Genomic DNA, 16489 nt, shown 5'->3' on the forward strand with positions numbered 1-16489 from the left:
CTGGTTAACTCCCCAAATGGCCACAGGAGCCAGGGCTAGGCCAGAACAAAGCTAACAGCATCCATGTCTCCCCTGTGCGTGGCAGGGACCCAAGTACTTGGGCTGTCTTCTGCTTTCCCAAGCACCTTAGCAGGAAGCTGCATCAGAAGCAGGGCAGCCTGAACTTGAACTGGTGCTCTAATATGGGATGCCAGTGTTTTAGGCAGGACCACAACCCTGGCCTCCTGCAGGTTTCTTACTTGTAACCAGAAGTGTAGCTTGGGCTTGAATAGAATTTATTTTATGTTTCGTGTTTATATTTAACATTAATGTGCATGACAGGAAGTAAATGTCTCGTCTGAGATAATTGTGTATGATTTTGGTCATTTGGTAAGAATTTGGTCTGTATAGGAAATGCGCCATCAGCAAGGGACGGTGAAGAAAACCATGCCTTGCAGCAATAGAAAGCCCTACCGTACCCTTGGAGAAGACAGCAGTCACACTGTCTCTGTATTCTGTGTGTTTGGGTTCAGGGCTGAGCTGTACCGGGCCTCGGGAAAGTTCGAGCTCCTTGATCGTATTCTGCCCAAGCTGAGAGCGACCAATCACCGTGTGCTGCTCTTCTGCCAGATGACCTCCCTCATGACCATCATGGAGGATTATTTTGCTTTTCGCAACTTCCTTTATCTGCGCCTTGACGGTGAGTGAGGCAGGTATCGCGCTCCGAATCCATGCTCCCAAAAACGACGGGAGAGATTAGTGCTTAGATTCCATCTCTGTACAAAAAGGAGGCGTGAAAGTGGAGAAGGATCGAACTGCAGGATGGGCTGCAGTTTTCCTAGACAGCAGGTTTTACATCCCGAGGCTTTAAATAACCTGACCGCATTCGCACAGCTGTTCCTCCTGCGTGCAAACCGACGCATATGCATGTACTGTCACGAATACCGAGTCGCCTGCTCACCATATAGAAGCTGTTGACGAGCCGATGGCTTATTGTGTCTTAAGGGGATAAAGGTCAGCCCGCCTTTCTTCAGGAGTAGTGTAATTGTTCATTTCAGACTATATTTAATTACCTTTAAAGCTTCTCTTTCTAAATAGAACATAGCCACATGTTACATTGCTAAAAAATGTGGCTCTATTATTTCCTGGAGTCTGCAAGCTGTGTGAACTATTTGCCTGATTTTAAGAGTGAAATTTAAATATTCTGTCCTAAAAATTAGTCATCATGTAGGAAGGGAAGAAAATAGGGGTTTAGGAATGTCGCCTTCATTTCTTTATGATTTAGAGACTGGCATCATGTTTTAAAGATGAAAGATACCAGTGTTCTTATCCTGTAGCAGGGGCTAATACTTTCAAAGTGTGGTGAGTAGGAATGGGAGCTCATTTATAAGCAGGATGGATTTAATCCGTGGTGTAAAAGAGGACAGTCTTGCTAATAGATTTCGTCCAATACAGTGTGAATATTATTGCTAAATGGGGGAGACGTAAGGTTTATGTTCCATTAAAAGGCTTTGTTTTATTTTCAGTCCATCACTTGGTCCTTCTTTTGCCATTAATCAAAATATAATTGGTTTTATGCCAAACTCAAATTTGCCAGACATTTTCGTACTTGAGTTTTTATGTGAATTCTCTTTGTGGGGTACCTCTTAGCCAAGAGTAAACTCTAAATTAATTACACTATTGAGTGGACTTGGTTATTTAACGCCCTGTGCTGCCTCTCCACCCTGTCACTGAAAACGGATCAGTGGGTAAGCCAGTGGTAATTTGGAATTCACAGACAATCAGGTATAGTGACAGTCTGTTCTTTGGCAAGTCTCCTGTAGCTGCTTCTCCTTTGTTCGCAGCCTTCCCTCCCTGTAGGGACAGTTCTCTGCTCCTCTGCCGGCCTGGCCTTTACCTCTGCTCTGGTGAGAGGCAGCCAGGTTTCATTGGCTACCTCCTCACCCTTGCCGGTACAACCCCCCTCCCCCAGGTGGCTCGGCTGAGCCTTGTTTGTTACTTGGTGGCGCTTCACATTGAACCTGAGCTCTCTAGCTTTCCGAGGACTGCGGCCTTGGAGTATTTGGATCTGTAAAACCAGTAAGGAGAGGTTTCCTTGAAACAAATTGCTCGAGTGTTTTTTGCCGACCTGAGAGATTGTCTTGAGTAGTCTGATGGTTGCTGTGCTTATTGTTATTGATCATAGCAGTAATGGCCATCCCAGCCAACGTTTGATGGAGCACTTACCACGTGTGGGATATTAGGCAAACAACTTTGTGTGCAGTGTTAATTTACTTTTCTCAACAAATAAAGTGCTGTTGACCAGGGTGCTTCATACCATCCCCGCTAAATGCACGAGACAACGGAAGTTACTGGAGAAACCAGCTTCTCACTTAGAGCTCGCTGGTTGCCAATGAGCTCATTTTAGTAGGCACAGCAAAATATACCCCATTTCTAAAAGTAGAAGTTGTTTCTGCAATGATAGCACTTTAAGAATGATTTTAAACATATTTAAAACTTTTAAGTTACCCAATTGGAAAAGACCAGGCCCTAGAAGATAGCTGATGGAAGAGCTGCCTGGCAGAGCTGTTAGAGTTAGGTTGTAGGAGATGGGCCAGCAGCAGGTGCCGTAGTGTTAGAGATGGAACTGAGAAGGGCACACAGGCTCCTTCCCACAAGCAGCAGCAGCTGTTTTTTTTTTTTTTTTGGGGGGGGGGGGCTTCTGTGCCCAGTCCTTCAGTATACACAGGGATAAGTTATCATACATATTTACAGCTGCACCCCCAAACCCCATGACCCTGCTGGTAAAATGACTGCAGATTTTCATTGCTGTATTTGATGTCTCAGATTTTGACTTTTTTTTTAATCACTTGATTGAGAGCTAAGCATGTTTTTCCTATGGTCACATGAAGACATTTAGCTACTATTCAGCTGGAGTTTTCATTTTTTCTGGGAATTATTCTTGAGTGACAGTGACTGGTGAAGTTTGATCCTAGAAAACAAAATTTTCCAGAAGCAGCTAAAAGCAAGCTAAAATTACTAAGCATGGAAGTCTGGCAGTGTGTTCCTTCTGGCAGTTTCTGTAATTTTCAACACAATTGCCCTTGCTATTAATTGTGTTCTTATAGTTGATTATGTTCCACATCAAAGTCTCAAAGACCATGAAACTGATGTGAGCACTCAGCACGTTAAATCTGGTGCCAGCTGTGGGGAGCCTTTGCCTGGGGGTGAACTCTCCCAGGGCCCTTGGAATCTCCCTGAGCAGAGACAGAAAGGTGGCTGCTGATGGGCGAGGGGCTTTGTTTGGGAAGTTCTGACTAAAGAGAGCGATACTGTGGAGCATGTTGATCCACATAATAAGAAATGCCATAGGGTTGCATGAAAGGTGATTTTGATTCTTTTTTGGTTTGTCTTTATAATTTGTCAAGTTCACAGCTACTTACACAGTGTAAATACGCAACTATGTGGCGGCATTCTGTGCTTATCTGTACAAGGCCTGAAACCTTGTCTGACCTAGTAAGTTGGATATTCCTTTTGTTTTTCACTGCTATTTCATTCCAAGGAGCCATATTTCCTAAGTCTTAATTATGTGATCATTAGCTGATTTTTTTTTCCTGTTGATCAAAACTGCAGAACTTCTACATTCAGAGTACACAGATGCACAGTGCATCGTATGTCGTCATCTTTTGGAGTGCCTTTTCTCTCCATTTTTAGTTTTTTTTTTTTTTTTTTTTTTTTTTTTTCCAGCTTAAGGCCAGGGATAAACAGGAGAACCATTAGGGTGTGTGAGTTATTCTTGAAAAAATAATTTTAACTGGAAAGAAAATCTGGAGAGAAGGTTTCACAGCGAAACAGAATGCATCTCCTGTTAGCACCATCAGCAGATGGTTCACCATAATCTCGGGCCATTCTGAAAATGAGAGAAACAAGAGTTCTGCATTTTGAAAGCTCATCGAACAAAGCACACGTAGCATTGCTTCCCACAGTCACTGTGGCAGGAGTTGACCAGTTGGCTAAGTTTGAAATTTCATGTAGAAAGTAAACAATCTAAAGAACATGGCTTCAACGAAGGAGGGCCCCAGAGCCCGTCACTCCTAATCTCCACGCAGGGAATTGATTTTCTTCCCCCTGCTCAGGAGAGTACTTGTTATTTTTACTAAATGTGGAAAACAGACGCTCATGTTTGGGAACTTGACCCCCGTAGTAACTTGATCCCATTAGCTGGAGTCACTTAACTGTTTTAATCCTGTGAAAGAAATTGCTGGTCTATTTCCAACGTTAAAAAAAAAAAAAGAACAACATGAAGAAATAATATTTGCATAGCAGCCAATCAGGGAGTATCGTGTAACACGTGTATGTATTTCCCAACAGCCTAAAGCCCTCTTTCTGAACTCTGCATCTGTACTTTTCTCATAAAGTGGGTTCAGATGGGGTTCTGGTGGGCATTTCTTCCCCCTTCCTCAGTGCACTTCATGACGCGGCCAGGGAAATGCACTGCAGTCGGAGAGCCTGTGATTGAACGGCTCAGCTGGAGTGCAGAGGCACCCCACAAGTGAGCCCTGCACTTGGGGGTTTGGCACGCTGTGCGCTTGCGCTGAGCTGGAGCCTTCCCCGGCTCCGTGGGATAACCCCAGGTGTGTAAGGCACTGCCGTGTTTGGTTTTGGTTGGGCATCCTCTGAACTTACAGAATGCCAGCATGAGAAGCGGACTAAGGGAGTCCCTCTGTGGGCTTATTGTGGCTCTAGGTCTCGCTAGCAAGGATCAAGATGTTCCCCTCGCATTTTGTGTCTTTACCAGCCAGAGATATCCGGAAAAGGCAGAGCAATCAACTGTCCTTTCCTTCCCACTCTCTTGGCATAAATAAGCATCACTTTAATGCCTGTTGGCAAGGTTGCTTTAAGCCATTATAATAATTGTTTTAGGCACGTGTGTATGCATGTGGGTGGGCTTTAGAAATTATTTGGTGTTTCCAAGCTCAGAAGTAAGTTCAGGAAATGCTTTCATTAAGTCTGCATTTAGAGAGAGAATGTTGTAGTCGCAAAGGAGCCCAGTCAGAAACAGTTAAACCCTCACTCACTCGCTCTTGCTCGCTTTTTTTTTTTTAATTGCAAAATATTCAAAAGTTCCTTCCAAAGGGTAGCAGAGCCCTGGGGTCTGCCTCGCCCGTGCTCGCCTTTGTTGAGGAGGGTCCGGTGTATTTCTCCAGGAAGACAGCCTTTTCCTCTGGTTTCGGGCCGTTCTCAGACAGAAGTTAATGGGGAGATTTATTTTTCCGATCCCCTCAGGCACCACCAAGTCTGAAGATCGTGCTGCTTTGCTGAAGAAATTCAACGAGCCTGGGTCCCAGTATTTCATCTTCTTGCTGAGCACACGAGCAGGAGGCCTGGGCTTAAATCTGCAGGCGGCCGACACGGTGGTCATTTTCGACAGCGACTGGAACCCACACCAGGTCTGCATGAGCGCGTGGTCACTGGCACGTTCAGGCCGGGTGGCCGGGGTGGCCCTTTCCCAGGCGGAAGGCGTCCTGCCAATCGGGATGGGTGTGGTCTTGGCTTCCCTCTGAGCACAGGTGTTGCAGTGTCCCAGACACACCTCTGAAGCACTCCAGTCTAGGGGACCAAAAAACTCAGTTTCTGCTCAGTTTTCAAGCCTATGTATGGGGAATGTCTTTGAGCAAAATACGTTTGGTGAAGGATAAATGAAAAATGTTTCAAAGTAATAACAGCAGCAGCAACCAACCAACATTATGGAATCCTTCATGCTGCACCAGCCACCACATACACGGTGGTCCGTTTTTTTTTTTTGTTTTTTTTTTTTTTTTTTTTTTATTTATTTGAAAGGCAGAATGACAGAGTGAGAGGAAGAGATACAGAGAAAGAGATCTTCCATCTCTGGATTCACCCCTCAAATGGCTGCAATGGCTGGCACTGGTCCAGGCCTAAGCCAGTAGCCCAAAGTTTCATCCAGGTCTTCCACATGGATGGAAGGGGTCCAGGCACTTGCACCATCTTCGGCTACCTTCCCAGATGCACTAGTAGGGAGCTGGGTCAGAAGCAGAGCAGCCAGGACTGCAACCAGCACTCTAATATGAGATGCCAGCGTTGCAGGCCGCGGTCTAACCTGCTGTGCCACAGTATCATCCCTTCTTTGTTCAGTTTTTACAACAACCCTGAGAGATAGTTCCTATTACTCTTTGCCTCTTGACAGTCGAGGAAACCAGGTCCTAGGAAGTTTAGTGACTTCTCAAAGCATGCAGTCCATGTATGATAGGTCGCCTTTTGTGTGTTCCATTTAAAATCATCATCAAAGCATAGTCTGTCAAGCATGTTTTACTGTGAGTTCTTTGAGACAGGTAAGTTTAGAACTACCCTTTCAAAGGAATACTTGGGTGATGTAACAAACCCATGAAATACATAAATCGAATGGTTCCCTAATGGCACTGGTTTCCTAAATCACAATAGGAGGTAATGCACCTGCCTGTTAGGTGTTGGGTAGGACATTTATCTGGATGTCTGGATGTGAGTCCTGTGGGCGTCACAAGTGGCGTCTTGAGCACTGTGCCACAGTGCAGGCTCCTCCACAAGCTTTCTGATATGAGTCTTAAATGTGGAGGTGCAGGGCAGGAGGAGCCCAAACCCAGGATTCAGACCCAAACTCAGACTGCATTTAAATCCTGTCCCTTGTGACAGCCACATCCCACATCAGTGTCTGGGATTAAGTCCCACCTCTACTTCTGATCCAGCTTCCTGTTAATGGGGCAGGGAAGGCAGCAGGTGATGGCTCCAGTATTGAGTACCTGCCACCCGCATGGGAGACCTGAACCAAGTTCCCGGCTCCTGGCTTCAGCCTGCACAGTCCCAGCTGTTGTGGGGTGTTTGCTTGCTGTGTCTGTCCCTCTGTTTCTGTCATTTTGCTTTTCAAATGAAAAAAAGTTTGTGGAAAATTGGAATTAGAAGGTAAGCTTATTTTGGCACAAAAGCAGTATTTTATTAGGGTTTTTTTTATTAATAAGCATTTTTCCGTAAACTTCTTGAATGTCCATAATGTATTTAGCATGGCCCCCAAATGAAAGTTGTGCAAATGAAAGTTGTATAGCACTTTTATCAAACTGGTGAAGAGAACATTGAAGAGAAGTTTCTGAGAAGTCTTTATCATGTTGCATCAGAGTTAAGGCAGAGAGATGGAATACAGGGATTGACATAGGTTGACAGATGAAAGAAAGAAGCCTGAAAGTTTCCCAGTAGAGGTCTTACCTGAAACCAAAGACAGAAGCCATGAAGGTAGAATTGTGAAAAAAAACAAAAAAAAAAAAACAAAAAAAAAAAAACAAAAAAAACGGCCGGCGCCGCTGCTCACTAGGCTAATTCTCCACCTGCAGCACCGGCACACCGGGTTCTAGTCCCAGTTGGGGCGCTGGATTCTGTCCCAGTTGCTCCTCTTCCAGGCCAGCTCTCTGCTGTGGCCCAGGAGTGCAGGCCCAGGTCCTTGGGTCCTGCACCCGCATGGGAGACCAGGAGAAGCTCCTGGCTTCGGATCAGCGCGGTGCGCTGGCTGCAGTGGCCACTGGGGGGTGAATCAACGGCAAAGGAAGACCTTTCTCTCTGTCACTCTCTCACTGTCCACTCTGCCTGTCAAAAAAAAAAAAATCCTTCAGATTTACCAAGACCCTCATTTCCAAACTGTTGATTAGAAATACAGGTTTGTATGTACCTGCATGTTTAACCCATGGCACTGGGGCTGCGTGGCTGTTACAGATCAATCCCTGATGTCTGTTGAATAACCATTCAGTGATGATAGCGTTCTCGTCTTCAGCACAGTACTCTTTACCCCCATCTTTTTTGGCTTGGAGACTCATAGGCTCACATTCCACAAACTTCCCTGGCCTAAAAATACCGACTTTGCTACTTGGCAAGTAGATGGATAATTTTAAGCAGCCACACACACTCCGCTCTCACAACCTCCAGACAATGGGAATTACAACCAGCCCCCAGGACAGGACATCAAGAACGTGTGACCCTGTTTACATATTAGCCATGTCCTCTGCTTCCTCACCTGTCGCACCCCGCTGCTGCCTGCATTGAGGTCTTGAGGCTCCTGGTACTTGTGTGGTTGTGTCAGTAGCGGAGTGGCTGGCACATTTTTGGGTGTAATCATGAAGCGAAAGAAAAGCAGAAGATGCCAGCCTGTTGGTGAGAAGAGTTGTTGGGTTTTGCTCCCAGCCCAGAGGCCCTGGAATATTCAGTAGTGGGCCCACTGCAGAAGTAGGTTCCCGGCCGCATGACAGGAGTGATGGTGTAGAAACTGCCATCTTGGCTGCTGCTTTGCAGTTCTGGTGGAGATGTGTTGAGACGAGAAGGAACCAAGGGCTTTTTTTTTTTTTTTTTTTTTAAGAGATTTATTTTGAAAGAGTTATACAGAGAGAGAAGGAGAGGCAGGGAGAGAGGTCTTCCATCTACTGGTTCCCTTCCCAATTGGCCACAACAGTTGGAGCTGCACTGATCTGAAGCCAGGAGCTTCTTCCAGATCTCCCACGTGGGTGCAGGGGTCCAAGGACTTGGGCCAACTGCCACTGCTTTCCCAGGCCACAGCAGAGAGCTGGATCAGAAGTGGAGCAGCCAGGACTTGAACCAGAACCCATGTGGGATGCCGGCACTGCAGGCAGAGGTTTTACCCGCTACACCACAGTGCCAGCCCCACCAAGGGCTTTCGAAGGACGTTTAGGCCCCCTCCCCCCACTTTGGATCCCAATTACCCACCTGACATTCTCCTCTTCAGAAAATTCTAACTTGGATAGGTCCCAGCTATGTTCATGGTTTAGCACCATGATATTTATATTAGCTTAATCAGACACCTTCTAGGAAAAACTCTTGCCTAATCAGTCATTTAATTTTAAAAGTCCCCGCAGCAAAATATCAGTCTGCTGCGCTCTCCCCGCGTGACGAGGAAACTCCTGTGGTCAAGAGCATGAGCTCACGGTTGCCAAGTGTCGGCCGTGTGCAGAATATGGCGCTGAGGATGCAGGAGCCAGGGAACAGGCTCTGGCCTGAACAGTGGGTGTAGTCTAATGGGGGGACGCGTGCCAGCGCCCAGTTAGCATGGGACCACAGTGACCTGAGTGGCACGCCTGGAGGTGTTGATTGTGTGGCTATCCAATTAGCTAGCTTTGCTTCATAGAGTTAGGAAGGTTTTTACTTGAAGGTTTCTTTAAACCCTTGTCCTCGTTATAAGAGTAATATACTTGAAAGTAGGAACAATTGGTAAACCACCTGTGAGCAAAGTGAAGAAATTTAAGTAATGGCTATACTTAGTCCCTGGAGAGACAGATACTGTTGGCATTTTCCTTGAAGATACATATGTACATGTGACATCACAATGCACATACTCACTTACAACTTGTGTTTTTCAGTATAGTTTTGTGCCCTTAACATTTTCTATAGTGTAATTCTTACACTATGTTGGTACTTGCATACAGTAGACGATTATATTTAAGCAATCTGTTACCTTTGAATGTTTACCTCTGCTGTATTGAGAAGTCATGCTGAATAAGTACTAAAAAGAGGGTACATCCTGACTTCTAAATCTTAATCCAGATTCATGATTATTACTTTAGGGTAAGTTTTCTGAAGTGAAATGTTAAAAAAGCCATATCCAATTTTAACATTTTTTAATATATTGTACCACATTTCTGTCCCCAGCAGCTCACCAACCTACTGTCCCACTAACAATCTTTTTCATTTTCCAAACTCAAGGCTGAGTCTTTGATAGAATTAGGTCCCAGGAAATTGGCTACCTGAGCAGTCACTGTATGTATTATGTGTGAATGTACATGTAATACATGTATGCACGTGTGATGTTTTCAAAAGCAGCTTTAACACAGCACCAAAGGGAAGGTCTTTCTTGCAATTGGAGGTTAGTTACAGGTAATATCTAAATCATACTTCTGATAACAAACATAGCATTTTTTTTTGTTTCAAATAGAGACTAATTATGAACCTAGGGACAGATTAAAAAAAATTTTTTTTAAAGAGTCATCTTATTTGAAAGGCAAGGTAACAGGCATCAAGAGAGGGAGAAACAGATCCTCCATCTGTTGCTTCACTCCTCAAATGGCTGCAGTGGCCAAGTTTGGGCCAAGCCGAAATCAGGAACGAAGAATTCCATCCATGTCTCCGACGTGGGTAGCAGAGGTACAAGCATCTGGGCCATTTTCTGCTGCCTTCCCAGATGCATGGAAGCTGGATCAGAAGCGGAGGAGTGGGAGTGGGGGACGGGCTCAACGGCAGCATCAGAGATAGCAGCTTCGGCCCGTGCACCCACATGGGAGACACAGGTGAAGCTCCTAGCTCCTGGCTTTGGCCTGGCCTAGCCTTGGCTGTTGCCAGCATTTGGGGAGTGAATCGGTGGTTGGAAGATTGCTCTCACTCTGCCTCCCCCAGCCTCCCTTAACTCTGCCTTTGAAATAAATAAATATTAAAAAAAAAAAAAGGTTGTATTGGTTATATTTAATTTGGCTTGAACCCAGGTTTCCTTAACTAGGAATGACCTTGGCATTTTCCAAAGAAAGAAGCTTGTGTGTTTTAAAAGCCCAAGCAAAACCTTAACCTTCCTCCTTCCTGTCAAGGTGCACTAAACAAGCCTCCCATCTTTCCCTCTTGGGTAGGGACCTCTGTGCTGGGCTGATCCTGACACCTGGGCCGTCCTCACAGCACTCATTCTCGCCAACAGGACCTGCAGGCACAGGACCGAGCGCACCGCATCGGCCAGCAGAACGAGGTGCGGGTGCTGCGACTGTGCACCGTGAACAGTGTGGAGGAGAAGATTCTCGCAGCCGCCAAATACAAGCTGAACGTGGATCAGAAGGTGATCCAGGCGGGCATGTTTGATCAGAAGTCGTCGAGCCACGAGCGCAGGGCGTTCCTGCAGGCCATCCTGGAGCACGAGGAGGAGAACGAGGTATCTCAGGAAGCCATGTGCTTGCAGTCCTGCAGTTTGTCCCCGATGGGTTAGGCATGACCCCCTTTTGTTCTTTAAACAACGTCCCGGGCTGGTGTTAATGCAAATGAGTAAGTGATCTGCCGTGTTCTGTCCCAAGCACAGAAAACCTCTGAGGGTTTCCACGCGAGCATCTGAAGAGCTCGTGCTGGAAAGCTCTGAAGGCTTAGCCTGTGCATGCTTCCCCTCCCTGCTTCTCCCAGGGAGGAGCAGCCACCTGCTCAGTTGTATTATAAATGCTGCCTCCTGTAGGGCAGCTGTGGAACTGCAGAGAGCGCGCTTGGCTTACATGTTGTCAGTGGGTGGGCCGAAGCTGGAAGAAGGCTCCTGGCCTCCAGAGGCCTCTGTCTCCGCTGCATTGCATCAGGCATGACATCACCTCCAAACATGGGCAGGACGCGTCGTCTTCAGCTCGTTTAGCTGTATGTGCACCAGGAAAGTGTGACCTTAACCTGTACTTAAAACTGCCCTTGGGCCGGCGCCGCGGCTCACTAGGCTAATCCTCCGCCTAGCGGCGCCGGCACACCGGGTTCTAGTCCCGGTCGGGGCGCCGGATTCTGTCCCAGTTGCCCCTCTTCCAGGCCAGCCCTCTGCTGTGGCCAGGGAGTGCAGTGGAGGATGGCCCAGGTGCTTGGGCCCTGCACCCCATGGGAGACCAGGAAAAGCACCTGGCTCCTGGCTCCTGCCATCGGATCGGTGCGGTGCGCCGGCCGCAGCGCGCCGGCCGCGGCGGCCATTGGAGGGTGAACCAACGGCAAAGGAAGACCTTTCTCTCTGTCTCTCTCTCTCACTGTCCACTCTGCCTGTCAAAAAAAAAAAAAAAAAAAAAAAAAACTGCCCTTAAAAGCTTTAGTACCAAGGGCTGTATTTTAGTACCCTGCTCACAGTCATTCTTCTCTTGCCAAAATTCTACATCGATTACATTTCCTTTAGGGGATCTTTGGTTTGTTGTTACTTTTTTTTTATATTGCCAATTTTGTTAACTTTATACTAAATATTCATTCCAAAACGGATTTGAAGTAAATTTAAAACATATTTATAGTCTAGAAAATTGTACAAAATAGTAGCAACCGTGCTTATCATAAAACTGTCTGGATAAGGACAACTTCAATTTTACGTGCCCATACTTATAAATTGAAGAGTAAGTTTACCTTACATATTCATGCGGAATACTATTTTCATTGCACATTTTAGCTATAATTTCATTTTTTCTGAAATAGGATAAGTGTTTTTAAAGTCTTCTATAAATTGTAAACCAAATTCTGTTAAAAGTATTTTGTTTTCCCTGAAGTGAAGCTGAATATGAAGAAGAACTTGATATTTAAAGGAATCCCCCAAATGGAAGAGAACGTTTGCTTTATGCCTGCTAATGAGGTAGATTTCATGAAGATGAAAAACACATATGCGTGCACACCCACACATACCCACACACATTTACAACTTTTGATGTCAGGGCTGGTGTTGTGGCACAGCAGTTAAGCTGCTACCTGTTAGGCCAGCATCCCGTGTGGGTGCCAGATCAAGTCCTGGCTGCTCTGCCTCCCACCCAGCTCTCTGCTCATGTGTGCCTGGGATGGCATTGGAGGATGGCCCAAGTGCTTGGGCCCCTGCCACCCGTGTGGGAGACCTGGATAGAGTTCCAGGCTTCAGGCTTCTGCTCGACACGGCCCTGGCCATTGCAGCCATCTGGAGAGTGAACCAGCGGGTAGGAGATCTCTTCTGTCTGTCACTCTTTCAGATAAACAAATCTGAAAACATGCGATGTCAAGTAATGGACTGTTTCTGATTATTTAATAGCTGATACTGTATTTTTAGCAGTCAGATTGCCAGGTGACTGTTGTTCAGGCACTCGAGTGTTTTTGAAGAACAATAGCGTGAGCGATCTTGAGCGTCGTGAAGCAGGTGTGGGCAGAGCTGATGCTCAGCGAGTCATCGCCACTGTGCTTTTGCTGGTTTGTTTTGTGCAGGCTTTGGGAAGTTAGTCTCTGATCAGGGTGTCCTGGGGTGGAAGGGAGCCCTGCAGTGGTGCCACCTTCCTAAGCCACCAGGCGATATGGATCACTGCACCAGGGGCTGGGAGTGGGACCCCTGCTATTTGCTTGTAGCTGTGAGCTGCCTTGCCGGGGTTCAGCATCCCTTGCAGGCAGATGTTACGTTGTGGGTGGCCTGTGTCCTAATGCGAGGATAGATCTGTGTTTGGGGACCCTGCGTGGCTGCAGCTCTAAATATCCAAGGAAAGCAGGGCTGCCATCAAGGCAGTGGATGTCCCGTGAGGTGCTAGGGCACAGAGAAGCCAGGATGGTTTGTTGCACACTTCCAGGCCATTTGGCCCTCTGGGAAGGTTAGGCCATTGTGGGCAGGCTTCCTGCCAGTTTATGAGAGAATCTTTTTATCTTGGGCACAACACACACACACACACACACACACACACACGTACACACTGTACTCATATAGTTGATGAGAGGGGAACAGAGGACATCTGTTCCCCAGGGGTCCTTTGCACTGTGATGTCAGAGCCACTCCCATCTCGTGTGGCCTTAGATGCAGTGCAGTATGGACACAGGTTGACTTGAATCAGGCTGGAGGAGAGCTAGGACAGAAGGTTTTTCAGAAGTAATCATTTTCTTGAATCATGGGAATTTTTTTCCTTTATTGGATTGCATTCATTTCTGACACCTATTAAGTTCCTACAGTGCATTTAGACAGTATGTGGAGAACTGACTTTGGTATCTCATTTAAGCAGCTAGTGCATTCAGACTAAGAAGTTGCCTCGTTTGGAACATGCGATTGGTGAAATCAGACCTTTGAAGTTGCGAGTTTTCCTGCTCCTCTCTGCTGATACACTGAAACCCCTCATTTTTTTTTTTTGAAGATTTATTTATTTATTTGAAAGAGTTACACAGAGAAAAAGGAGAGGGAGAGGGAGGGGAAGGGGGGAGAGGTCTTCCATCTGCTGGTTCACTCCCCAATTGGCCGCAATGGCCAGAGCTGCATCAGTCAGAAGCCAGGAGCTTCTTCCGGGTCTCCCACGCGGGTACAGGGGCCCAAGGATTTGGGCCATCTTCTACTTTCCCAGGCCACAGCAGAGAGCTGGATTGGAACTGGAGCAGCCAGGACTTGAACTGGCGCCCATATGGGATGCTGGCACTGCAGGCTGCGGCTTTACCTGCTACACCACAGCGATGGCCCCCTTAATTTGGTTCTTATCAAGCCCACTCAGCATATGAAAAAAATTTTTGGAAGCTTAATCCTGTATATGTACAACTTCAAGTCTTTTTTTTTTTTGAAGTGTGGAATTTATAGCTTAGCATTCCTGAAATCTTGACAACTATTGGTTCCTGAGACGTTTCCAGACAGATAATATGCCTTTGTTTCATACAATATAAAAATTTTAGCCCTTCTGTATTTACTGTCTATTTATTTAAATTACTCTGAATTTAATTTTGAGGTTTTTATCAGAAATTTTTGATACCTTTTGATTTATCCTAACTTCCACTCTATGAGCAGTAATATTCACCTCTGAAATACTTGGGTTAAATGTGGCTAAAGTATATTATTTAGCACATAGATGGGATTGTTTTTTGGTCCTGCTGTGTGCCTCATATTCTCATGTCTTCTGCAAGCCTTTGAAAATAAGCATTTATATTTGGGATAAGGTCAGTGGAATGAAAAGCCTAAAGTCAGTCACTTTTTTTCATGTGGATTTCCTCCTGGAAACCACACGTGCCTCTGAAGTGGATGTCACACCCATTTGACAGATGAGGTCATCGAGGCGGGAGAGGCTAAGTAATTTGTTTGAAAAGTAACAGAATCGAGACACACACCCACCCTGAGAACCAGTATTAGGGTGCAGCACACTTCCCCCAGAGACAGATTTTGCTTAGGGAAGATGGTTTGAATATCTTGCAGTTACCAATGGCAAGTACTGAACCCAGATACCTTTTTGTTTTCTTTCTGGCTTGAGAAACAGAACAGCTCTCTCACCGCCCAGACCCCCGACTCGCCACCCTGTGGCCTGATCTGGAGGTCAAGTTCACCGTCCTTGATTGTGCCGTGTCCGGGTTATCCAGCCTCCTCACTAAAGCCTGTTTATTCGTTCTCCTCTTCACCCCCAGGAAGAAGATGAAGTTCCAGACGATGAGACTCTGAACCAGATGATTGCCCGGCGGGAGGAAGAATTCGACCTTTTTATGGTAATGTGGCAGAGGCCTCGTTTGTCTGCCTCTCTGTGTGTGAGCCGCAATGCCTGGAGCCCCCGTTTGATGGCCGGGCTTCATGGGTGATGCCTGTGCCTTTGCTTCAGTTTGAAGGCTGCATACCGGCTGGAGTTGGCCTGCGGCACGTTTTGTTTGGCCCATGTGGCATTTTTCAACAGTTTGCATCCCTTGCCAGTGTAAAAAGAATCCTGGTTTCTGGCTGCTTTGGAAAAATGAGATGGGGCAATAACCAGGCCCACTTCTCAGCATGGAAACCGTTGGCTGCAGCCCAGGAGCAGCTGTGCCCTCTGCACAGGCCGTGGGGTCAGCAGTGTACCACGGAATCCTACTCCTGAGTTCTCATCCCAGGCCTGTCAGGCAGCAAACCTGCCAGGCCGCGAGTAAGCTTTTCAGTTTGCAGCTCTCCGCCAGCTCCTGCACGGGATCAAAGGCCATGTGCCTCCTGTGGGGCAAGTGGACAGCAGGGAGAATAGTACAGGGGCATCTCTTGTGTGGCTAAAGAGAGTCTGCTTGAGCCAGTAGGAACCCCTGAGGTGTGTACCAGCCTGCAGCCTTCCCTGAGAGAGCAAAACCACTTGCACTTCACTGGTGCGAGTTAGGCATTCAAGAACCTTGGCATCTGAGGATTTAACATCCATGGTTTTGATCTTGACCTTGTGTAATCCTTAGCATCTGTGATTTTGCTGAAACCTGAGTTTGATTTACGGATGAGGCCTCCTGCAAGCCGGTGTTTATGGGGAGCAAGCCCCGGGGCTAGAGAAACAGGCAGTGTGCAGGCCTGCAGAAGTGTTGTGTGTGCTTAAGGCCTTTGCTGTCATGATTTTGTTTACCCTTGCATCCCCTGTCGGCCAGAACAGTTCCTGGCACATAGTAGTTGCTTAATATGCCTTGAGTACATGGTGACACTTGTAAAATCTTAGGCTTTGTGAAGGTGTCAAAAGAAGGATCAGGATGTGTAAAGTTGAGAGGTTGCTTTCTGGCACCTTCCGTCATGCTGATCACCATCCAAGACATTGATTTAGCCTGCGTGTGGAGGGACTGAAGAAATGTGAACCACAGCTTTGGTGGTTGGATGCTACAGAACCTTAAAATCAGTAGTGGATTGGGATGAGCGTGGCTAGCGGACAGGAGTGTGTGCGCCAGAGCTTTGTCTAATGGGGCTGGGACTGCAAGGTAAAAACATGAGACCCTTGGAGCCAGAAATTTTAAAAAAAATTTCAAGAGAAGCTGGAAATGGGGGTTTTTATGCACAGTCTTTCCGAATTCCTAAATGTTGGCAATAAAGTTGGGGTTTTTACTGTTAATATGATTACGATGTGAC

The 16489-nt window shown here is 46.5% G+C and overlaps 1 protein-coding gene across 10 annotated transcripts in view; it reads left to right on the plus strand.

Moving 5' to 3' along the window:
* SMARCA2 (SWI/SNF related BAF chromatin remodeling complex subunit ATPase 2) overlaps positions 1-16489 on the plus strand; it is a 201828-nt gene that overhangs the window by 92414 nt on the left and 92925 nt on the right. For all 10 annotated transcript variants that reach the window (XM_070051411.1, XM_070051401.1, XM_070051420.1 and 7 more), the window contains 4 exons: positions 513-679; positions 5245-5408; positions 10685-10912; positions 15067-15144. In XM_070051411.1, coding sequence (XP_069907512.1) covers positions 513-679; positions 5245-5408; positions 10685-10912; positions 15067-15144 — 637 coding nt within the window. The remainder of the gene's footprint in view (positions 1-512; positions 680-5244; positions 5409-10684; positions 10913-15066; positions 15145-16489) is intronic.

Source organism: Oryctolagus cuniculus, chromosome 1 (assembly GCF_964237555.1).
Source record: "Oryctolagus cuniculus chromosome 1, mOryCun1.1, whole genome shotgun sequence".
Lineage (NCBI taxonomy): Eukaryota > Metazoa > Chordata > Mammalia > Lagomorpha > Leporidae > Oryctolagus > Oryctolagus cuniculus.